The sequence below is a fragment of the Cryptosporidium andersoni genome (genome assembly GCF_001865355.1).
Source record: "Cryptosporidium andersoni isolate 30847 chromosome Unknown contig_50, whole genome shotgun sequence".
Taxonomy (NCBI): domain Eukaryota; phylum Apicomplexa; class Conoidasida; order Eucoccidiorida; family Cryptosporidiidae; genus Cryptosporidium; species Cryptosporidium andersoni.
This window is the reverse complement of record NW_027122855.1, coordinates 76,963-101,032: the sequence shown is the minus strand read 5'-3', so window position 1 is coordinate 101,032 and position 24,070 is coordinate 76,963. Positions and strand designations below refer to the sequence as shown.

General features: G+C 30.2%; 11 protein-coding genes across 11 annotated transcripts; 4 read left to right on the top strand and 7 right to left on the bottom strand.

The window, feature by feature from the left end:
* Nucleotides 1-235: 235 nt before the first annotated feature.
* Nucleotides 236-1,975, bottom strand: cand_007820 (queuine tRNA-ribosyltransferase family protein; the record flags this gene model as incomplete). The annotated part of the gene is made up of 1 exon (XM_067211022.1): nucleotides 236-1,975. The coding sequence occupies one exon, from the start codon at nucleotides 1,973-1,975 to the stop codon at nucleotides 236-238; it is 1,740 nt and encodes a 579-aa protein (XP_067067882.1).
* Nucleotides 1,976-2,155: 180 nt separating this feature from the next.
* cand_007810 (RNA recognition family protein) lies at nucleotides 2,156-3,838 on the bottom strand (the record flags this gene model as incomplete). Its single annotated transcript, XM_067211021.1, has 1 exon — nucleotides 2,156-3,838. The coding sequence occupies one exon, from the start codon at nucleotides 3,836-3,838 to the stop codon at nucleotides 2,156-2,158; it is 1,683 nt and encodes a 560-aa protein (XP_067067881.1).
* A 977-nt stretch (nucleotides 3,839-4,815) lies between these two features.
* Nucleotides 4,816-6,498, top strand: cand_007800 (DEAD DEAH box helicase family protein; the record flags this gene model as incomplete). Its single annotated transcript, XM_067211020.1, has 1 exon — nucleotides 4,816-6,498. One exon carries the CDS (start codon nucleotides 4,816-4,818, stop codon nucleotides 6,496-6,498), a length of 1,683 nt encoding a protein of 560 aa, XP_067067880.1.
* A 790-nt stretch (nucleotides 6,499-7,288) lies between these two features.
* Nucleotides 7,289-8,623, top strand: cand_007790 (PCI domain-containing protein; the record flags this gene model as incomplete). The annotated part of the gene is made up of 1 exon (XM_067211019.1): nucleotides 7,289-8,623. The coding sequence occupies one exon, from the start codon at nucleotides 7,289-7,291 to the stop codon at nucleotides 8,621-8,623; it is 1,335 nt and encodes a 444-aa protein (XP_067067879.1).
* A 75-nt stretch (nucleotides 8,624-8,698) lies between these two features.
* Nucleotides 8,699-9,625, bottom strand: cand_007780 (carrier protein; the record flags this gene model as incomplete). The annotated part of the gene is made up of 1 exon (XM_067211018.1): nucleotides 8,699-9,625. The coding sequence occupies one exon, from the start codon at nucleotides 9,623-9,625 to the stop codon at nucleotides 8,699-8,701; it is 927 nt and encodes a 308-aa protein (XP_067067878.1).
* A 123-nt stretch (nucleotides 9,626-9,748) lies between these two features.
* Nucleotides 9,749-10,731, bottom strand: cand_007770 (cytochrome B5-like heme steroid binding domain-containing protein; the record flags this gene model as incomplete). The annotated part of the gene is made up of 4 exons (XM_067211017.1): nucleotides 9,749-9,787; nucleotides 9,957-10,024; nucleotides 10,089-10,443; nucleotides 10,507-10,731. 4 exons carry the CDS (start codon nucleotides 10,729-10,731, stop codon nucleotides 9,749-9,751), a joined length of 687 nt encoding a protein of 228 aa, XP_067067877.1.
* Nucleotides 10,732-13,103: 2,372 nt separating this feature from the next.
* Nucleotides 13,104-14,267, top strand: cand_007760 (uncharacterized protein; the record flags this gene model as incomplete). The annotated part of the gene is made up of 1 exon (XM_067211016.1): nucleotides 13,104-14,267. The coding sequence occupies one exon, from the start codon at nucleotides 13,104-13,106 to the stop codon at nucleotides 14,265-14,267; it is 1,164 nt and encodes a 387-aa protein (XP_067067876.1).
* Nucleotides 14,268-15,587: 1,320 nt separating this feature from the next.
* On the bottom strand, nucleotides 15,588-18,503 carry cand_007750 (calcium-dependent protein kinase; the record flags this gene model as incomplete). Its single annotated transcript, XM_067211015.1, has 1 exon — nucleotides 15,588-18,503. One exon carries the CDS (start codon nucleotides 18,501-18,503, stop codon nucleotides 15,588-15,590), a length of 2,916 nt encoding a protein of 971 aa, XP_067067875.1.
* Nucleotides 18,504-19,018: 515 nt separating this feature from the next.
* Nucleotides 19,019-19,339, top strand: cand_007740 (40s ribosomal protein S25; the record flags this gene model as incomplete). The annotated part of the gene is made up of 1 exon (XM_067211014.1): nucleotides 19,019-19,339. The coding sequence occupies one exon, from the start codon at nucleotides 19,019-19,021 to the stop codon at nucleotides 19,337-19,339; it is 321 nt and encodes a 106-aa protein (XP_067067874.1).
* A 60-nt stretch (nucleotides 19,340-19,399) lies between these two features.
* Nucleotides 19,400-21,277, bottom strand: cand_007730 (uncharacterized protein; the record flags this gene model as incomplete). Its single annotated transcript, XM_067211013.1, has 1 exon — nucleotides 19,400-21,277. The coding sequence occupies one exon, from the start codon at nucleotides 21,275-21,277 to the stop codon at nucleotides 19,400-19,402; it is 1,878 nt and encodes a 625-aa protein (XP_067067873.1).
* A 456-nt stretch (nucleotides 21,278-21,733) lies between these two features.
* On the bottom strand, nucleotides 21,734-23,242 carry cand_007720 (mboat family protein; the record flags this gene model as incomplete). Its single annotated transcript, XM_067211012.1, has 1 exon — nucleotides 21,734-23,242. One exon carries the CDS (start codon nucleotides 23,240-23,242, stop codon nucleotides 21,734-21,736), a length of 1,509 nt encoding a protein of 502 aa, XP_067067872.1.
* Between the last annotated feature and the right edge of the window lie 828 nt (nucleotides 23,243-24,070).

Genomic DNA, 24,070 nt, shown 5'->3' with positions numbered 1-24,070 from the left:
AACTATAAATACCTAGATTTAGAATAAATTTAATAATCTATTATAAACTAATTAAGATAAACGTATAGTAGTAACTTCTAGGTTTTATTATAAACTAGATTCTTAATATTGGAAGTGTTAAGATGGTATTACTACTAAATTAATATCAATGTACAAATTTAATATTAATGTACAAATTTAATATTAATGTACAAATTTAATATCAATGTACAAATATCTTAAGTTAAATTGATCCTCAGCATCCTACTTTATGATTGTGGTTTAATATGACTTCCTTCGCATCATCCACAGTGTATGTTTCTGTTGGTAATTGTGGTAGCTTTGTCGGGTGTATATATTTTTCTGTTTGTGTAGTAATAAACCAAGTAACAAATTGTTCATATAACCCAAATTCAATTGCTCTTCTTATTGACTGCAAGAGCTTTTGATATTTCCAATAATTATGTAAAAATAAAGAAGTAAATGCTAGCATTTCACGCGAATTTATTAGGTGATGAAGATATGCTCTTGAATATGGCAATGGTGAATCATCGGCTACCAAACTAAAATCCATTTCACATTTCCTATCTGACAAATTTATATAACGAGCACCTCCAAATAATAGGTTATCAGTATTATTTGAAGTGAAATCTTCTTCAAGTAAAAACTTCCTAACATTTTCGAAATCTTCATTATTGTATATTATACCATTTTCTGTTGACCAGAATTCATCTACATTAAATACCAATGCAATACCACTTTGAGAACTTTTGTATATATATGGACACTCTACTATATCAATACCCAACCAGAATGCTTGAAGGATTTCAATAGGACTTCCTAAGTTCAGAGATAAAAATCGGATTTTATCTTCTGGTAGATACTTTACTACAGAATTTATACACTTCTTCCTAACAAAAGATGACTCTGAGTAACCTAATCCACCAATTGTAACACCTGCTATAATTTTGTCATACAACATAGCTTTTTTGCTGGGGCTTAGTAGTACTTCCTTTAATTCCACTGTCCCCTGTTCTTTGTTAAACTGTACATTCTCTAGACCTTTACCAGCACCTTTGCACAAGTCCCAAATACCTAATGAAGATGCAATTCTATAATTCTCAAAATGTGCTCCCTGAATATTAGCAATAATGTTTGGTCTAATTGATTCACACACTGAAGAACTACTAGAGTTTACTGGGGATTCCACTTTGCAAGTTTCTCCATATTTACAGTTATCAAAATGTGTTTCAGGAGTGTGTGAACAATCACAAACAGCTTTATAGTCAAGATTCAAATGATATTCCAATAATTTAATTAGCTGATCATTAGCTAATGATATTGCTCTAAATGAGGTATTCTTACCACTTATTTCTGTGATTGATTCCTCTGCTGGTGAAGTGTATAGTACAGGTCTAAATTTTTCCATGCTAGCAATAACGTTTCTATAGTTTATCTGAACTCTACCATTGTTAGTCCTCAAAATAAGATCATTTACACTATTCCATATAGATATATCGTCATACAGAGGTTGACGAAACATTTGATACAATATCTCACCTCCATTGCAGAGCTGTGAATCAGGCCTTTTAAGAAGATTGAGTGATTTCAACTGTCTACATCTACTACATTTCACTGAAAAAATATCTTCGTATTTTAAATAATCTACTTTGCTATTATTATTCAAAGTACTACAGTCTAATGGGTATCCAATAAGTAAATAGTCCAGATCTTTAAATAATGAACAAACTTCTTTGTCATCTCTCATCTTCGGTAAAATATACAATGGATATCCTTTAAAAGTAGGAACACTTATTGTTGGAGTATGAATAGTGAGATAAGTATTACTATTCTCGTTAATTTCTTTATCTGTAGTATCCTCGTCTCTTAAGCATACTTCTGTTTTATATTCATTACAATGATCATTAAGTACTAGGTATCCTCTTCTACAAGAACTATTATGTCTATTTGATATCAAAGCTTCAAATATAACCATTGAGGCATAGACAATAAATTAAGAAGAAAATAGATTTACAATTTTTAAGAAAAGTTGTCAGAAGCGGTATATTTTTAGACAGCGATTATTCAAGAAAGCTTTCAATATTACTTAGCATTTCAAAGTACTAATGTCAAAAGCTTAAACTTAAATAAGAGGTATCCATAAATTAAATTACCTCTAAAGTTTACAGTTGCCTATATTATCCAGTGAGAGAATATTTCTAAGTAAAATATTTAAGTTATTTGAGTCATCTGGAAAATAACTGACATTATGCTGACTATCCTCTCTTGGAGTTGATGGTGTTGACTGTATATCGAAAAAGTCCGAAAATATCAGTGCTGATGATGAACCGAAAATATGAGATGATGTAGTTGTAGATGGTGTAGATAGGGTATTGCAAGACATATGTTTACTTGTTTGTGGATGAGTAGGATATAGATTAGATCCAATAAATAGAGTCTGATCACCTCTCTCTTTATTTTTTGGAAAACTGCGTGAATTATTGTAAGAGTTTTTGCAAACTTGGGAGGGGTGATTATGTGGAGATGAGAACTTTTTGTATTGTTGATTTCTGTTTCTAGATTCTCCAAATCCAGAGTACTCGTAGGAACCACCACTTTTGTTTCTAGCTGAGCCTTCGACAATTGGTCTTAATGTAAGGGGTAATAGAGAATCTTCACCTGCTTTTAGTTGTAACTTCAGAGGTTTTCCAAGAAACTTGATGCCAGATATTGACCTAATTGCTGCCCAAGTAGACGGTTTATTATCATAGCTAATAAAGCCAAAACAGCGGTTTAGCTTATTATTGTCATTTGCTGCAGGTAATCTGATACCAACAATATGACCAAATTTCTGACATAGTTGCATTAACGTAACTTCTGTCCAATCATTCGGAATTCCATATATAAATAAATTTGCTCCACCAGGTCCATCTCGTAGCAAGGTTATTGTAGTAGGCAAGTGTAGTTTATCTTCCATAGACGAACTACTTGGCATATGTGACTGCATATGCCCTGATAACGAGTCCCAGTAATCACAGGTACCATTTTCTTTATAGTACTGCATCCACTTAGTACTTATTTTATTTATTTCATCTCTTTTAAAGCAGTTCCAAATATTGCAAAAGTTCCTACTACGTTCAATACGATTATATGAAGGAAGCCATATTTCGGTACCACGTGGTTCATGCAATAAGAGTTTCTTGTTAATTTCTTGAAACTCCAAAATAATCGACTCTGCCTCACCAGGATCATATGCCGATTCGAAACTTGATGATAGGACTGATGGGGGAGGGTATGGAGCTACACATGCAACTAGTCTATGATATGGCACATTTTTAAAGTGCCGTCTAAGATGTAAATGCTGGATTACTTTTTGAGCATTATTCCAAGTTGTTAAACTAGCATATGCCGTCCTCCATTCCTTATAACTTGATTGATAGTTTAGTGAGATCAAAGAACCAGATGAATTGTTACAATCATCTATTGCTGTTAATATCAAGTTTTTCAGTACTTCAAAGCTTATATTTGGTGGAATATTCCCTATAAATACTCTCGGATATAATAACCCACATGGAATTACTGCTATAGGAGCATCTTTCAAAGTGTTATTTAGCCTATTACCAGGGTTAGCCTCAATAGAATCACTACCTAATCTGTCTATTAATGAGCCAACTTCAATTTTTGATGAATCCCTCGCAGAAGAGTTCCAATTTAGTTCTTTAAATCTTATATCACTTGTTACCCACCCGATATCTGATTCTGCAGATCTGTCCACTTGTTTATATGACAAACCTGTATCTTGTTCAAAAGATGATGAGAAGTATCTTGCTAGCCTTCTGTATCCATGTTCGTTATACATCCTTCAGTTACATCCGATATTTCAGCTCTTTAAAGGCATGCAAATGGTTGTAATGCGTCATATAAGCTAAATAACTCCCTAGAGACAGGAAGATCGTTTAGCGCAATTGTCTCACGTGGGGTAAAAGTACTCTCCTCTTTTGCCAAATATATCTTATTCTATTATAACTGACAATTCAGGATTTTGAAATTAGGTTTGGAGGATTTGTTTTTTTTAAAGTACAACTTCTGTAGTCTCCCGAGATATATTGCTACTGTAAATAACGTTTCTGTACTATACTCTTAGTGTAATCTCTCTCACCTAAGTAGAAATAAGTTCTGTATAGTGAGAACTTGCTTATAAATACTTTTTATAAGTAATTTACTCAAAAAGAAATATTCCATAAAATCTATACAATTGATGAGGAAGAACCGGTAAAGATAATTTCCAGCTTGGCTGGCATTTACATGCAACTCAAATTCCACATATGCAAACCCTGCATTCAATATCTAATTGATCAAGGTCCTAATAGGCTTAATATAATTTGCTATTAGAGAACCAAATGTGAGCATAGATGAATGATGATTACTTATGGACTCTCACTAGATTGGGCCAGTAAGAGCTAATCATAAATATTGTAAGTTATTGTTCTGCAATTTAAGTACAAACCCTTAGAAGTCTGAGACTTCAGTACTGAAATTTAGGGTAAGAAGTGACTAATTGAATTGATATTTGATTATAAATGCTGAGGATATCATTTATTTTTAAACACGCCAGATTCAGAGGTTCCCCTTGTCTCCATTATCGAGACGTGATTTACCAAAAATGCGGTACTCTTCTATTAGGTAATTGTTGGGTGGAGTAAGTGGCAGTATCTCATTACTTTACAATTGTGTATTGTAAAGAAACTTGTGGAAACCACAATAGTACTTTTATTCATTTGAAGCAAAAATACTCAGGTTGGTTCTGAATTGTTGGATAACTTGGTCAAAAAAAAGATGCGACATAGTAATTGGCCTAGTTCAGTAGCATCTGTACAGGCAGGAGTTGTTAATAATGGACATTATTCAGCACCTTATCCAGCAACCACAAATGAAGGGCTTCCTTATTATAATAACCAACAAGGAAGAAATTGTGGTGGATTAAAGGGTAGTAATAAGGTTAATGGGAATAACCAATATAACATAAATAATAGAGAGTTACCTAGTAGATTTAGTAATGGGAACACTAGGAATAATTCAATATACCAACATCATGAATTGGGTGATAGGTTGGTACGAATTGACTGGAAGTCACAGTACTTGATACCATTTGAGAAGAATTTTTATTTTGAGCATCAGAATATCACGAAGTTGAGTGAAGATGAAGCAAATGAAATACGCAAAAGTAAAAGAATTACTCTAATAGCAGGTAGTAATGTACCGAAGCCAATAACTAGTTTTGATGAGTCATCGTTTCCAGATTTTCTTATTGATGCATTATATAGAGCTGGATTTACAGAACCAACTGCTATCCAAGTACAAGGTTGGCCAGTTGCACTCTCTGGACGAGATATGATTGGTATTGCTGAGACAGGTTCAGGTAAAACATTGGGATTTTTATTGCCATCAATGGTACATATTAGTGCTCAACCAAGATTAAGATATGGGGATGGTCCTATTTGTTTGATATTAGCTCCTACACGTGAACTTGTTGAGCAAATTCGTGAACAAGCAAACAGGTTTGGAAATATATTGAGAATAAGAAATACTGCAGTATATGGTGGTGTACCTAAAAGATCACAACAAATTTCCTTGCGAAATGGCGTTGAAATATGTATTGCTTGCCCAGGAAGACTAATTGACTTTCTGGAAGAAGGTTGTACAAATTTGTCAAGAGTAACTTATCTAGTACTAGACGAGGCTGATAGAATGCTTGACATGGGATTTGAACCACAAATACGTAAACTGGTATCTCAAATTAGACCAGATAGACAGACATTATTATGGAGTGCAACATGGCCAAAAGAGGTTCAGAAACTAGCTCGTGACTTATGTCGTGAGGAACCTGTACATATTAATGTTGGTTCCATTGATACACTTAAAGCTTCTCATAATATTAAGCAATATATCGATGTAGTTGATGAATACCAAAAGAAGGGTAGATTAAGAATGTTTTTGAATCAAGTTATGAATAGTCCTACTTCTAAAGTTCTAATATTTTGTGAGACTAAGAAAGGAGCAGATATACTCACTAGAGAACTACGCTTGGAAGGTTGGCCAGCATTGTGTATACATGGTGATAAGAAGCAAGAAGAGAGAACTTGGGTATTAAATGAATTTAGGAATGGTACTTCCCCAATAATGATTGCTACAGATGTAGCAGCACGGGGTCTTGATGTGAAAGATGTCACATTTGTTGTTAACTACGACTTTCCTAATCAGATGGAAGATTATATTCATCGTATTGGGCGTACAGGTCGTGCAGGAGCAAGTGGTGTCTCCTTATCATTTTTCACTGCTGATAAATGTCGACTTGCTAATGATCTCGTACGTGTGTTAAGAGAGGCAAAGCAAGATATTCCACCGGAGTTGACGAAGTTGGGTACCAGTCACTACAAAGTTAATCAAAGAGGTGGTCCTAATAGACGCGGAAACACCAATAATATACCTTTGGGACAAAGCAGATTCTATAATAATTAGGTCTCCCTACAACTAAGTAGCCAATTGCCAAGTACCTTCCTATTAAGTAGTAATGTCTAGGAGTAACTATTCTACAGTGTGGTCCCAACACATTAAAGATCTGCACAGCTCAGCTATCTCACTTTGTCGGTCACAGAAGATGTAAATCTTCAACCGATGCTGAAGACATCATAGCTGCAATAGCAATATAATCAGCGTTGCAGTCTTCAGGTAAAATGAAGACAAGTGAACTTGACGCCTTAACTGGAAATAAGAAATTGATGTGTAAGACACTTATCTACGTATTGTTTTTAATACAATATAGATAAGTTGTTATGGCGCTGAAGTGCCGAATGCTGAAATATCGAATACGGAAATACCGAATACTGGAGTGATATAATAGGCATATGAAATTTATGAATTATGAGATTTTGTATTCCATTTCTCTTGTTATAAATTACTTAAATATAAGGGTGTGGTAGTAGTAATAGTATATCATTAGTATTAACACAGTATTATGTACTGATATCCCTACATCAGGTTTTAGGAAGTACTATAATTAGACAGTTGTATAATCTTAGTATCTTTACGTTTCATTAACTTCGACATAATTGTTTCGCAGATTTCTTAATATTGAGTCATTACTGACTTTAGATTTAATCTTTGGTGAATAAATTTGTAATTCCCTATACTTAGCCAAACCTCGCGCGTGATACCTCATGCTGGGGGCACATATCAAGTGAGTTGGACCACTCCTGGGATAAGGGACAAATAGAGAGGGAATAATACTTTAATATAAAGTAATAAAGCAATGGATATTAATTGTGCATCATCTATAGTCGATGAGTTATTTGCTAGAACTATAACTCCTTTAGATCAACTGGAGAAGGAGTCACTGAAGAGATCTAATGACCCTAATCAAGTAGCAACTCTCAAAAATTACTTAGAAAAAAAACTATATCATCAATATATGGAGCTTTGTTACCAATATTTATCTAATGAACATTTGGAGTTCCAAAAATATGATAAAATCGAGTTTTTTGTTGGTGCTATACTACCTTTAAGACAGCACTTCAACCCCCTTAGGTTTGCTACTTTGGCAGGTTTTGTAATAGATAATAATGAACTACCTGTAGATGATAATATTACATTTTTAGAGAAATTAAAGCAAGATATTAACTATGAAAAAGACAATAGTGAAGTAAATAGTACTATTTTAACTCAGCACAGAAATGTAGAACCTCCATTTGAAATACAAGCAGATTTATATCATAGAATTTTGAAAGCCTTCGAGCTAACAAAGCGAGCTGATATGAGTCTACAATGTAACGAGTTACTAGATTTTGTTGCTGAGAAGCTTGACAAACTAAGAGGAGCAGAACCTTGTTTAATTGCAATGTATCATAGATCCTGTGCAGCTTATGAAAAGACAATCAATAGGCCTAACATGTTCTACAAACATGCTTTACTATACTTATCTTATACTCCATTGGATGAAATTCCCCAACGTAATAAACCTTGTTTAGCTTATGAAATTATTGTGGCTGCAATTATATCTGATAATATCTTTAATTTAGGTGAACTAATTTTACATCCACTAATTCAGAATTTTAGTAATATGGTTAAGCAGGTAGATCAACAACAAACGGACATTGATGAGCAGACATTGTGTAATATCAAGTCATTTTCGTGGATTTTAGATATTCTTGTTAGCTTACATGAAGGAGATATTGACATGCTGAAGTTTTCAATTGAAAAACATAAGGATCATGTCAAAAATAGTCCATTATGTACAGCAGAAGCTCAAATATGTATTATAAAGAAGACAACAACACTAGCTCTAATGGATTTAGCATTTAAGAAGGATAAAAACGAACGTATTTTAAAATTTGAAGAAATTGCAGACCATTGTAGAGTTAGTATTACAGAAATAGAGCTACTTGTAATGAAGGCAATCAATATGGAACTTATAAATGGATACATAGATCAAACCTCTCGTACTGTAGAAATTAACTGGGTCCACCCACATATATTAGATAAAGGACGTTTACAACTATTAGGAACTAAAATTGATAATTGGATAAACTCTACACAAAAGTTAGTAGAACAGCTTGAATCCTTAGCTCCAGAGTTTGTAATTTATTAGTATGAATTCTAACTAATTATCACAACTAGTTTACAGTGTTATTTTTGTATCAAACTTGACTGACAAGCTACTTTATTAAGTACTGAGGATATTTTTGACAGCTCTATATGTTCCCCAACATAAAGCATAAGAAGGGGCAATTATAGCAGCTCTAGAAAGAGCGCCCCTATATAAACCACGGTATCCCTCATAGAACCATGTTTTCTTAATTGTCTCTGTAATGTTCCTATACGCTATGTCTCTTGTAAGATCATTTTGAATGTGACAAGCTTGTGTTTGTATCTTTGTCTTCACAACATCTAGTGGAGTTGTAATAAATCCAGCAATTGCTCCGCTGATTCCTGCAAATATAAAGTATTTCAAAGTAGGATCCCTATCATTCAATACTCTGTGACTAAAGTGTTTATTAATATTTTCATTTAATACAACGAATAGACCATTTTGAGGGATGTTCATAAATAGGGTAACTGGCAGTGATCTGAATAATGACATAGGACCTTCGTTTTTAACCATATGTTTTATACAGTCAAATATACCTTTGTAGGATCCTAGTTGCAATCTCTGTTTCACAACATCCATAGGAGTAACTATACTATCATGTACAAATACTGCAGTGCCCCCACAAAGAGCTGGTGCAACAAGTTTGTCAAATATATCTATATACTTGTAGTTTTTCTCACTAACTTCTAGATTCTCAGTTGAGAGTGTTCTACTGCAAAGTTCATATGTTGAGAACATAGCAGCATGGGCAGGGACATTCCCTATTATAGCAGCTTTGAAACCACGGAAAAGACTTGAAATTCCTCTAAGCTTAATATAATTTATTGCATCATAAATAGCAGTTCTTTTTTTTAAATGATTAGCTTGCAAAATAGTCTTTATAGTATCTAAGGGGAATATTGACGTGTGCTCAACTACACCTGCAGCACTTCCAGCTATTGCATGTTTCCAAAAAGGGATATCTCTGTTCCAAACTTCCCAGTCATCAACATTTGAAGTCATTCTGAACTTTAAAGTAGAAGATTTAAAGTCAATTACTTTAAAAAAAGAAGTGATATTAATTTTAAAAATAAACCTAAAAAAGTTCTATTGCAGTTGGGGGGAAGACAAGTCTTATTAACTTTCTTAAACTGAACTAGTTTCCAAATTAGAAAAATCCCAAAACTTTATTAAAAAAAAACAATATAAACTAACTTCTTATTTTAAGTTATAATCTTTTTCAAATATAAATTAATATTTTATTAGCCTAATGAACTTTATTCAATTAAAATAACTAGGGTATCTAACCTAAAAATCCTACAAAGGAATGTTGGAGAATTTGTTCACAATTTACCCATTGATGAAAGTTTGTGAAAGCTTCAGTAATATCAGATCCTGCAAATTCAATTAAGAGATCTCTACCTATAAAAAATAACAATTTAGATAAATAAATATTTCTGTGAAGTAGATGAAGAGTTACATTTACCTCCAGGGTGATAATCTAAATATTTTGTAATATCGTATACTTTACCATTATATGAGACCCAGCAATCATTAGCAGTACAATGTTTTTTTAGTTCCTCCACTTTTATTATTGTATCTTTTGGTGTTAGTGAATTTATTTTTTTATTTTTTTCCATAAGCTGTATATAACGCATCTGATTAGCACAATGTCTTCCACAGTTTAGCATTGAATGTACTTTGATTGGTTCTTTATTAACTTTATCATTATCTGTTTCTTCTATTCTACTAATTCTTACCGTATATATATCTGAATTTTCAACTAATTGTTGAATAGTTGTAGGGACCCACTTGGTACCATCTTCAACCTCTGTAGCAACCTAAGTAAAAAAAGATAATTAGATAAAATATATACTGTAATTACTTTTTAGTTAAGTTCATACCTCAATTTTATATTCCCGATCCTCTAATATATTCAGATATTTTCTAATTGAGCAATTTAAAAACTGAATAGTTTTTGAAAGTAACCTATGGGAGCCCCATGTCAACCTTAAATCTTCTTTACCAGATACCTTGCATATTATTAGACCTGGACGCTGAGTTACAGTATTTCCAGAAGACTTCTTTTTCTTAAGATTTTGAAAGTTTATTGTGGGAAGTTCTTCCATTATTTGTTTTAGTCTTCTTATATTATTTGTCTACTTAGTGTCGAATATAACAAAGTGTTGATCTAAATATTTCCCGCTTAAGTACTGGATTTTGGTTCAAGTTTGATATTATTTAATACTTTTCTATAATTTTAGATTTTAGAAATACTCTAAAACCAAATTTACACTATATTACTTGTCTCAATGGGATATTTATATCTTAAATTATATATTATGAGATATTAGCTAACTTTTTGGTTATGAATCTTCTCTATAATTTAAATGCTACCCTTGAACTAAAAGTAACTTTCTTAACAGTATATTTAAAATATGCCACTTTTTCTTATTAAAATTACCTACATATATATAGATTCACTTCAATAAGTGAGCTTTTTACGACAAGAATAGAGTAATGTTACTTTTAAAACAGTAAGATTAAGGTAAGAGTGATCAAGTATAGAATCATAAAATAAGTAATAAGGTGGTATATATTCACTTATTTTGTATTTGTTTAGCTAGTAAGATATAAATATATTATAAACTAAATCTTTTTTTTTAAAGAAAAGTAGGTAATAAACTTGTTATAACCTGGAACAAAATATAAATGTACAATGTAACCTATTCTTTAATATTTAAAGTGGTATGAAACATTATTATTCTGATTATAACAGTGATAAATTATATAATATTATATAAAATACCTTAAATATCTAACAAATATCTCTACAAAATAAATTATATATATATACAATAATATAGTAAAAATAACTGAGTTATATTAGTCTATTATGACTAAGATCGTGACTTCTATAATTTTTAAGGATTTGTTAATAATAATAATATTGAATTTAATGTACTCTTATTAAATAATTTCACTATATAATACTATATTTTAATATCTTGGTAAGAATTTAATTTATAATACATATACCTAATTTATTAATTGTATTGGTATTTTATGATCCCTATTACCTAAACAAAGTTTACTATTTTAAATATTTTTAGTAGAGATGAAAAAAGAGTGATCTAATTCTTTTAATTTTTTTATATTAGTTCCTACTACAGAATATTTAATATATTCCTAATAGTGTATGGGGCTTTAATGCAAATACTATTGATAAAAATTCTTAGGTAGTGTTAGCATACCCTAGGAAGATTCAAATAATCAACTATAAGTAGAATAACTCAAGATCCTTAACAAAATAAGTGACAATATTCTAAGACATTGGGCCACAAAAAAAAGGAAAATGAACTTTGACTTTTTTTTTTTTTTTTAATTTACTTGAGCTTAGCCACTATTTATTGGGTCCACACTAGTTTAGCTCAAAGAAAAAGTTTAAGATAATTTTTAGCTTATTGTAGTCAAGTAACCAAAAATTTAATGATAGTTTAGAAGTAAAAATTTTGAATAAACTAATTATGTAGTTTTCTATCTATAAGTAATTTTTCTTAGATGTAGATACTCTATTAACATATTAAGTAACTAAAGTACGATATTTATAATATTTTCTAGTTACTAAAATCTTAGAAACTAGTTAAAATTGCATTAAGATAAAAAAGTTATACAATTTTGTATTTATTGGATTTTTTTTATACTAAATTTTAATATATATTAATATTTAAAATTACAGACATCTTATTATGATTAATTATTTTTTTTTGGTGAAATTCTTTACTATAACTTATAGAAACAGTAAATTATTTATTAAAATATTTCCCTTGAATATAAATCTAGTAGATATCACTATATAACAGTAAAAGAGTTATTAATTTTCAAAATTTGTTTTATTTTGTTTATACTAGGAATAAATAATACTAATTTAATACTAAAATTTATTATTTAATAGATATAGTAATACAAGAGGTTTTGAAAAATTGATTTCCAAGATATATAGGTTTCAGTAGCTTAAATACTATAATCCTGAAGACAAGTTTACTCTTACTCCTTTTACAAATAACTATTTTTTCTTATTATATACTATAGTATTTTCTTCTTTTCACTAATTTACTTTAGAAAATATATTTTTTGATCATTTCTAGATAATAAAATAGAAAAGATCTATATATTGATTTAGGTTTATAGATGCAAATTATATAGTCAACGAAATATACAAATTAAGATTTATATCTATTTAATGAAGAAACTTTAATAACATATATTGTAACCTTTATTAAGGTGGTATATATGATTATTTTACTCCTGTATTAATGTTAGTTTATCACAAATAATTTTATATTCAAGAGACACGTCTCATACATCATTCCCATGCATTTTTTTGGCGGTAAATAATGGTACCTAGATTATTCCTAGCGCAACTGTCAGAGATAATGAGTTAAGAAAAGTACCCAATTTTAAAGAACAACAATAGTCTTAAGGTATAGAATCACTTGGAATGATATCTTGTCTGAAATTATTTTGTTTATATTTACTTGAGCTCGTGATATACTCTTTATATATTAATTGTTTAGATACTCAAGATTCAAATGTTGACTATTACTTAACTCTCCCATCCGAATATCATAGTTTAGTATTTGGTATTGTAAAGGATGATATAGAGGAGGAAATACTAAAAAATAGACTAGTGTCTAAACAGATTGTTGGAGAAGATATGTCAAAAGAAATAGAGAGAGGAGATTTACACTCATTAGTTTGTAAAAGAGGTGATTTAGTATTTTACAAGAAAAATGGTAATTTTACCTTGAAATATCTGGATATCTCTAAATTGAAAATATTAGGATTAAGTAATAGTGATATTGAGGACTATGACTTGCTACTCATGTTAGAAGCTGAAAAGTGTATAATATCACGAAGTACTGAGAAAAAATCCCATGTGAAAATAAGATTTATAAAAACAATAAATACCCAGAAAAAACAATGGGGTTATACTGAAATAAATTGTATATGCATGTTTTCAACTATATCAAATATAGATAAGTCAACATTTGTATTAGAATGTCCATCACTTATAAATAAAGATCATTATAATATGAATTATTCACAAGTAGATAAAGAGGCTCATTTGCCCCCAACAAGTATATTTAAAGAATTTCCTGAATACCATAACAAATGTAATGAAATGAATTCTATCCCTATTGTTGAACTTGGGGGCCCTAAAACATCTATTGTTAATGGAAAGATTTTAAATTTTAATCCTATTTCTGTCCCTATTAGAGAAGACTATAGGTTAAATAGGAGATTATCTAATATATCAACTGCAAATCAAGTAAATTCGTATAATTCAATTAATAATGAACTCTTGATTGGATCAAATTCAGAGATTACACACAGTTTTCCTTTAAATAACATAGAAGATATACAAAATACTTCAAGTATATCCTGGGATACTGAAAATAAATATTTTGGAGAAATTGATAAACCTATAGAAAAAACTTTTAATGAAGAGAATAGAACAGATAAAGCTTTAATTAATGATATTCTTAAGCATAGATGTACAACTACCGAAAGCAATGAGGTAGTTCAAGTAATGTGGAGTATAATTACACTTCTTATAGATTATGCGAATAATAAATGCCAACTAGAGATTGATAATGTTTGAAAAATTAAATTAATTTGTCAATTTTTATATAGAATGGTATATATGTTTTATATGTCCAGATTATGATATAGTACACAAGATATATTTTGCATAAATGTTAATATATAGAACGAGAGTACTATTATTAGCTGATGTCGAGGTGATATTATAAATAATTAATGAATAATTATACGAATTTACTATGCAGTAGTATATGTAATAAAATTAAAATACATATATTAGAACTAACCGGAATAAGGATTTCTTGGAGACAGTATTATACATTATGAACTATTCAATTTACAAATTTGTAGATAATTTGATCATATAACTTATTTAATATAAAAAGTAGTTTGAAATCTCTAGCTTATAGAATTGAATTATAAGATTGTAATATATAAAACTATATATGTGCAGTATGGTATAGAGGCTACATTTACAGAACTATTTAAATATATTCACTTAAAAAAAAGATATTTTCAAATTTCTAAATAGTTGAACCTCAGAATAAGTGGATAGTGTAATATATTGTAAAGTAACACTGATTAATTAAAATAAAGTAGATATTATATAGAAACTTGTAATTTTCTAGAAATACTGTAATGAATTTATTTTAAAAGAACTATTAATTCATGTTTCAGAGTTTGGAGTTATTGAGAATATGTAATTTGTTATGTTACCAAGATATAGTATTTAGATATTACAGTTGAATAGATGGTTATATTGAAAATTCCAAAATATGCGACCTACAAGCATATGGGGATCTCTTAAATTATAGGGCCTTTATACTTTTTAAGTTATATTTTTGTAGTAATTTAAAATAATTTGAAGAATATCAGTAATATATATATAGTATATTCTCTATAGCCAATGATAAGTATATGAGCAGCATATAATATTGATCCTGTAAGACTAGTTGAGTATCAAGGTGCCAGTATCAGTACCTTATAATTAAATGATTATTATTTATAAAAGTGTATACTTTGAAATTATTAGATCTATAATTCTATAAAATATATGAACATACTTTTATATAAAACAAATTTAAGTTACTTCCAGTAAGTTCCAGTAAGGTTGTAGAATATTACAATTTATATTTCTAAATTAAATTTTATACAAGTGTATATAGGTATAATTTAGAATATATACCGTAGTAGTAATATATGATAATAGAGTCAGAATTGTAAAAAAGAAAGTCAATATCAACTAGAATAATTTATATATTTCTAAATAATATACACTTTTCTCCCAACTATTAATATGAATATATTCAATTGTACCTTTATAAGCTAATTATTTATGACTGGAGTCAGGTGCAATTACCAACTTCTATAATATTATTTACACTTTTTCACATCTCCTAAACATTTCAAGGAATTCTTCAAAGTCTATTTCCCCATCACCATTAACATCTACTTCTCGTATCATATCTTCAATAGTTGACATAATATATGACTGTAAATGTAGAGTATGTTGCACATTATGACATCCAATAACATTCATAATTTCACTTGCAGTAATTTTTCCATTACCATCCAAGTCAAATACTCTAAAAGCAGCCCAGCATATATTTTCTTGAAAGCATTGCCTAATATCTAAAGTAGCAGCAATAAATTCAGTGTAGTCTATTGAACCACTACCATCACTATCAATATCTTGTAGTATTTGAATCAAATCGGAAGGTAACTCTTTGATACCACTCTTCTGAAGACCTAAAATAATTTCCTGAGGGGTCAAAGTTCCATCTCCATTGGCATCTAGGGCAAAAAATGCTTCTTTGAGATTACTTATTTGGTTCTCAGTCATTTGTTGTGCAATTACAGTTAAAGCAACTTTCTTAAAGCGATTGTATTGGTGAAAATTCCTAAAGTTTGATAAGATATTTATCCCTGAAGAAATACAAGTACCTGTTCTATAAGAGTTTAAGTTAGGAAATCCTTGGTTACATTCTTTATCAGTTTCATTACCTTCAAGTTGAGTTTCATTAATAAGACAATATAGGGGAATTTTATAGTTATTTCTTGTAAAATGAGTGATCCAGGGATGCTTTAGAGCATCTCTTGCACATATACGCCCCTTTGGATTGTAAGTTAATAGCTTACAAATCAAATCTTTAGCTAAAGGAGAGATATCTTTCCAATCTTTATCTTTAAAAATAAAATGTCCTGTTTTAACTTTCTGTAAAATTATATTATCACTACTCCCATAGAAAGGGGGGTAACCGCATAGTAGTATGTACAAAATAACACCTAAACTCCACAAATCACACTGCTGATCATATTCACCACTTAAAACTTCAGGAGCTACATAGTATGGAGTTCCTGCTCTTGTAGTTAACGTTGTATTATTCTTATTAACTTTTGTAGCTAAACCAAAGTCTATAATTTTTAATGGAGCATTATTTTGGTTATTTAAAAAAAGAAAATTTTCAGGTTTTAAGTCACGATGGACAATTCCATGCTCATGGCAATAAAATATTGCAGAAAATATCTGTCGCATTAAATAAGCTGCATAGACTTCATCAAAATTACCTTGTTGAATTATTCTATCAAACAATTCACCCCCACTACAAAATTCTAAAACTAAATAGATATTCTTGTGATCTTGGTAAGTTTCATAGAGTTTGACTATATTAGGATGGTCAAGATTCTTCATAATATTAATCTCCTTCATAAACCTATCCATAGCTTTTACCTTTGCAAGAGGTATAGATTTGATCGCCCTAACAACTCCTGTAAGACGGTTTACACCACAACAAACTGAACCATAAGTTCCCTTCCCAATACTTTTCATATCTATAATATAATCAATATGGATAGATCCTTTACAAGCAGGAATAAGTCCATCTCTACGAAATTTTCCCTCTTTTAGAGGACATTCTGAACTTCTTTTTGAAGATAATGGAGATTTCCTTTCTTTGCAAGATAAATGTGATGGTGAATTAGAATTTACTTTACTATTAATACAGGGTTTCGAGATCAAATTATAATTGCAGTACATATAGTTCACTAAATCGCAATATTCTTTACAAAGAACTTTATAATGCTCATTTTCAGCACAAAAATATGATTTTTCAACTGAATTATCCAAAGTTGAAAATTTTGCATCTAAATCATTTATATCACCAGAAACTTCTACTTCTGAACCTACATATATCGCATCTCTATCTGGGTAGTTATGGACCTCTGGAGATCTTTGGTAACAGTCGTATGAATATTTACAAACTTCACAAGTCACTTCTTTGTTTACATCTTCATTATTATATATACTGTATAACGCAGTTTTACCACAACTATTTTCATATATACTTTCCATATTGCTATCTTCAAGTGAGCTTAAAGAACTTGTTTCAGTTACATATTCTATTTTAGATATTTCTTGGATTTCGTGATAGTTATGAGTATCATGAATTGAAGGCTGATTTTCAGTCTTACTAAAGTTGTTCTTAATATTATTTATTTGGCTACTATAGCCTTCACAATTGTAATCACGGCTATATTTTTGGTTGTCTTTATTGTTTGTGCCAGGAATTACATTATTAAATTGTATACTATTCACATTATAGTTGGTAGAGCTATCAGTTATATTTTGATGTTGCCTAACTTCCATCGTATGATTTCCCAAATCAAAAGATCTATTCTGATCTAGTCTATTTCTTTGTTGAGTATTGAGTCCTTTACAGCTTGGATACTTTATATTCTGACTACTTTGTCCTTTATTTACTCCCTTGTTACATACTTCAGAATTTGGTCTAACACTTGTCATTATATATCTGTCTTTATTCAAAGTTCCACTTTCTTCAAAATTACCTATATTATTCTTATCTCTGTTAAAGCATTGGATAGATAGAACATCTTCTTCATATTCGTTGTTAGATTCTTTATTAATTATATTACTATCCTTATTTCGACACTGACCAGTACTAGTAGCTTCTTCAAAATTTTTTTTGAAGGATGTCACTAGTCCATTTAGCTCGTGTGAGTTAAGGCCAAATATGGTTGAGTCTTCTTCCTCTGCAGTTTCAAATGTGAAGCATTCTTGAGAACAAGGTGTAAAAATGTTTGAATTATTCTCATATGTATCTAAATCTGACTCATATCCTACCAATATTTCAGATGTCATATTTCCTACCAACTCCCACTCTGATTCTTTACTTTTCTCTATTGAAGCTTCTATTCGATCTCTACCTGTACTATTTATACTCTCACTGTCTAATAATAATTGTCTAGAATTAAAGACACATTTCAGATCAGCCATTACACGGTGATGCCTATTTGATCATTCAAACCAGTGGTGCAGACTACTTGTATCTTCTCTTTAGTCCTAATGATGCACGCAAACATCCATTTTTTGACTATTTATACCGCGTCAATTATTGTGATCCAAGCTAGCCAAATAGTAAATTTAATAAAATACTCACGCGCTAATAATAGCATTTTATACCGCCAGCGATAACCTATTTAGAGTTTATAATATTCAATTTATTTTAAAGGCTACCATATATAAAATTTATTCATATATTTCCCGTCTCCACTACATCACATACACTAGTTACTATCCAAAATAAGTGGTACCTTTATTTTACTAAGGTATATAGTGATATTTAGTAGATATCTGTTAGCGGAATTACGTCTTACGTCTAGTCTGTCTCAACTAAGTATAATAATGAAAAGAAGGGTTTCTGGAAAGGCTGGTTGTACTGACGGAAGGAAGTGCTTTCTTTAATTTTGTTATCTTGTTTGGATATATCTTCAGGTGTATAATTAAGAGAGATGCCACCAAAGGGTGAGAAGAAGACGAAGGAGCAGATTGCAGCAGCAGCAGCAGCTGGTGGTAGAGCAAAGCGTAAGAAGTGGTCAAAGGGTAAGCAAAAAGACAAGGCAAACCATGCTGTACTTTTTGACAAAACTACACTTGAGCGTCTAAGTGTTGACATAATGAAATTAAAGATGATAACTCCTGCAGTTATTGTAAACCAACTGAAAGTTAATGCTAGTGCAGCAAGGGCAGCTTTGCGTGACTTTGAAACAAGAGGTATAATACGTCAAGTTGGTGAACAGACTCATGGGCAAATGATCTATACAAAAGCATAGAAAACTGAAAGGCTTAGATTAATAGTTATTTAACAACTATAACCAAATCTGCACAAACTGTCACAGTATTATGTTTTCATCTCTAAATAGCATCCTAAATGAACTAAGCAAATGGTATACCCGTTTGTTTGTGTGTTTTGCTGAATTTGAGACTTCGCTTATTGTTTCAATTATTTGATAGAGGATACTTACTTCTACCTTGCTAGCTAACATATTTGCTATCTCAGCATGTAGCTTCTTAATTATAGCTATAGTTTCACTACTGTCTCCAAAGTCGTCTAGCTTTATACATTCATTTAAGTTTTCTGAAAGGTTTGCAGCTCTCTCTGTATCATTGTAAAGATCTGTGGATGAATGCTTTGAAAACAGCATATCTAGCTCTATGTAAATGAATAACAGCCATAATTGGTAGATAATATCACTTACAAATGGAGCTACTATATCTATATCACATATCAAAATTAATTGATATAGTATGCGCAGACCATTGTAAATTGTATTGTTTGTTGGAATTACATCTTCTTTTAGATAATTAGTTATTTGAGTATTAAATGATGCAAAACAAAGTTTTAACCATAACTCAAAATTTAGTTGTGTTGATATCGATACAAGTAAACACAGTGTAGAATTATCTGGTAATGGTAGTAGTAATGGATATAGCTCCTTTAAGAATATTTGCAATATTTTCCATGCACTACTTTTATCACAATTAGTATCTACTCTTCTTTCATCCAGTGTCTGCTGCTCACTTGAAATTTGTCGAATCTCCATTGTAGATACTATAACATAAATTCTATTGAGTAGGAATACAAGCATATCAATATAGTTCACATAAAGTTGATTCTCGAAATATTGCAATAAACTAGTTATTTGATTTCCATACTCCTTAATCTGCGATAGCTCACGTAAAAAAATTAACTGAATTAAGGTAAAAAATCTTGAATATGACTGAAAAAATGATATATTATTGTCTAGAGAGTGAGGAAATTGAGATTGAAGTAGAGTATCCCATTCACTCTGTAAAATTAAAAATAATGGAGAATTGTGTTTATTTAAAGCTACTTTATTGATATCTGATATTTCCTCTATAAATTTTTGAGCTAATAAAAAAGTCTGGTACTTTATATCACTGTCTGTAGTTTCTAGTAGTGAAGAAATAATTTCATAAATTTTGCAAAATAATAGGCACTTCCAAAATATATCTTGTCTATCTTTTATCTTAAAGCTGTTAAATATTTCTATAACTTTAATATGAGTCTGGCTATTAGATAAATCTGGAGCTCTAGTCATATTTATGAGTGGAAGAGAGTATAAGCTTAGCTTCAAATTTTCGTTACAGCAAATTGTACCTGTTTCCTTTATGCTTTCACTATAACTCTTTAGTATCAACATTATTAAGTTAATAATAGCCGAACTATAACTTTCCATATATAATCTGTCTTTGAATTCTTCATTCTTGGGTTCAACAGGTTCATGTCTTCCACTTAAAGGGTTACGTATCATATAAGGAAACTTCTTCTTTGAGATATTGCATACTTCATCAATTATACTTAAATGCATATATAAATCAGATATATCACATCTGCTTATATCTACATTAAATTCTTCCTCCATTTTTCTTATATAATGGCTAGGTAATAGTGTTCCAAGTAGCATCAATTCTGTTCTTATAATAATAGATTTTAAAGTTTCATCGGTTGTACTACATCCTACTAGTGCACCAATACAAGAAAATATATTCTCAACAACTCTAATATTTAAAGAAGATTGAGTTTCAGTGTATTCTGATCTATTCTTGCCTTTCATTACATCAGTTATTCTATTCCATACTCCTATATAGTATTTAGTACAGTTCTCTATATCATTCTTATCATATCTAGAAATTTGCCAACCTACAAAATCATATATTAAATAGTATAGAGATACATATATTTCCATTAATGACTAGTGAGATAACCTTAGACAAAGTTGTAAATTAATTAATTAAACATTTATTAAAATTCCAAATCTTCACAAAAGAAATACTGCGCTCAGTATTCCACCGGGGTCTTACACTATTTGAAAGATTAAAAACTATGCACAAAACTAAGATAATATAGAAAAGTGTAAAGGTTAGTACCTAATAGACCATATATATGGGTAATCTAGGTATATTTCCAAAGAACTCGAAAGTTTATTCTAATTATGCAATGAATTTATATCATATTGACTTTTAAAAGTATATTAACTTTAAAAAGTAAAGGACAATATACACCGGATATATAAGTATTGTTGGAAAGTATCAAAGCAGCAATAATATTGTTGGATCAATGATGAATCTTCAGATATTAGTATTCTAATTTGTTAGCTAACTTGACGATACTTCAATAATACATATAGTCATTGTAACAAAACCTAAACATTTGTTAAGTTAGAAATATATTCTGATATATTCTCCAGTGGTATTTGTGGTATACCTTCAATTTTATGTAGGTCTATTTGATCTATTTCACCCTTAGAAAGAGCCCATAAATAGTAATATAATAATACAGCTATCGGTTGACCACAGAAACAGAAACAAATCCAAAATACTACATTTCCAAGAGTTTCTCTACTCTGAATTGCACTTGTTTGTGTCCATAATGACAATGGCACTTGTAAGACAAAAGCTAAAACTACCCATCCAGTCCATCCAATATTTAAGGGAATGACTACAAGGTATTCGTGAATAAGAGCAGATAATGTAAATACTAATAAATTTGCAGCAGCACTATTCACACCTGCTTTTCTAATTGGTTTAAATATATGTCTTGTCAAAAAAAAGTGGACAGGTAAGTTCCATTTCCTCCAGTATTCACCAAAGCTACCAGCATTCCACCAATCTAAATAAAAAGCTCGATCAGCAAAACAAGTTATTTCACCAAGAATATTTAAGTAGTGGTGAAATAAAGCAACAAATCCAAGTAACCAAACGTAAAGTGATGGTATTGATAATTTCATTATCCGAGTTGTCATATGCACTATAAATTGGTGTATATTCATCTTTTGTAACTCTTTCAAAGTAAAGGTATAATGAGCAGTAACAACAACATATTGTTCAACAATTATCTTCATTAATAGTAGGCAACCAAGTAGTCCAATTGTATGCTTAATTACTTCTAGCCATCTAATACCACTTGTACGTGGATACCAAAATTGGAAGCACATTGTTGGTATTAATATATACCAAAAATAATATTTTATAGATAAACATTTTGGATATTTACTGGCTATTTCTGCCTCTGGAAGTGTACCACAAATTTCATGAAAATCTTCATTCTCTAGTATACAGCGACGTACATCATGGCATACATGATGAAATGATAATGTCTTAAAAAACCATACGAAAGAAAAGCATAGAAGGACAACAGATGATAAAGGATCTGGGTTATAAAATTTTACAGTCTTATAAGGTAAGTACAAGATCATTAACATATTCATGCATATAAGTGGAATTGATATTAAAGTAGCCAGAAACGAAAATAATTGCAGCAAATTCTCTATTCCCACTATTTCAGATAGTTTATTTCCCTTCCTTCCCTTTTTATTTGGTTCTTCATTAGTTGATAGTACTACAATAATTAGTATATATCTTTCTATCAAATATGAAAATGTCAATAGTACAATCATTTGGCATAGGCACCACAATATTGGCCAATTCTGAACTAAATCTGTGATTCCAGTTGGAATTTTTACTTTACATCCATAGCTCATGGCATTCTCTAAAACAACCCCCATATTGCTAAATACCAGTATAAGGATAAAAAGGTTAAAAAAACCTTTCAAATTTAGATCATAGGAGTTCTTGCTTAATATAGTTATACTTGCCATTTTGTGTGGTAAGTCATATAATGGCCGTCCTCTATGGTCTGTCAGAGATGCCATTGTTACTAATTAGCAGTATATAGATTCCTGATATTGAGTGGTTTATAAGCTATGATAGTTATAAAACAAAAGTTAATATGTTTCCTAAACTTTGGCAAACTTTATAGATGTTTATACCTCGTATTTTATATAATTAGGTATTATCTTGTTTATTCCTTCTGAAACTCAATTACCAATATTCAGCTTTTATACTTAAGTTCTTAATTTACAGCGGGAAAATAATCTTAATAAATTTAGATTAATGTGTCTATTGTAATCTTTGTTTCATAAATTGCTATATCCTTATAAAAGATATATTATAGATGGAAAGTGTAGATTATTCAATATTTTTGTTTAGAATTTATAATTCTGCCAATATCCGAGGTATTTTTTAAACATGTATATTTCCATAATAGATGCATGCATCCACAAGGGCTCAAAAATGAGTCAGAATAGAATTAGGAAAAAGAAAAGATAGAGACTTTATAATATAATATTTAATAATTTTATCAACGCATAGATTCAACAAAAAAAGGAGTAAATTGGGTATTTTTAGGTATTTTTAGACTCCAATACGTGTACCACTTTATTTAGATCCCCATCTCAAAAAGTCCAGTACTTTTAAGGTATAATACTATTTAACATTACTTTCGATTTTGTAGACTAAATAATAGTGAATATTACCTCAATAGTTATCTAATTTCAGAATTCCTTAATATTTCATATACACTAAATATGGACCTTTTACAAAAGAACGAACAGATCTTTTAGGTGATTTAATATATGGAGTTTAAAGCCTATAAAATAATGATTTTAAAGTTTAATTCCCTTTACATCTTACTTTAGTTT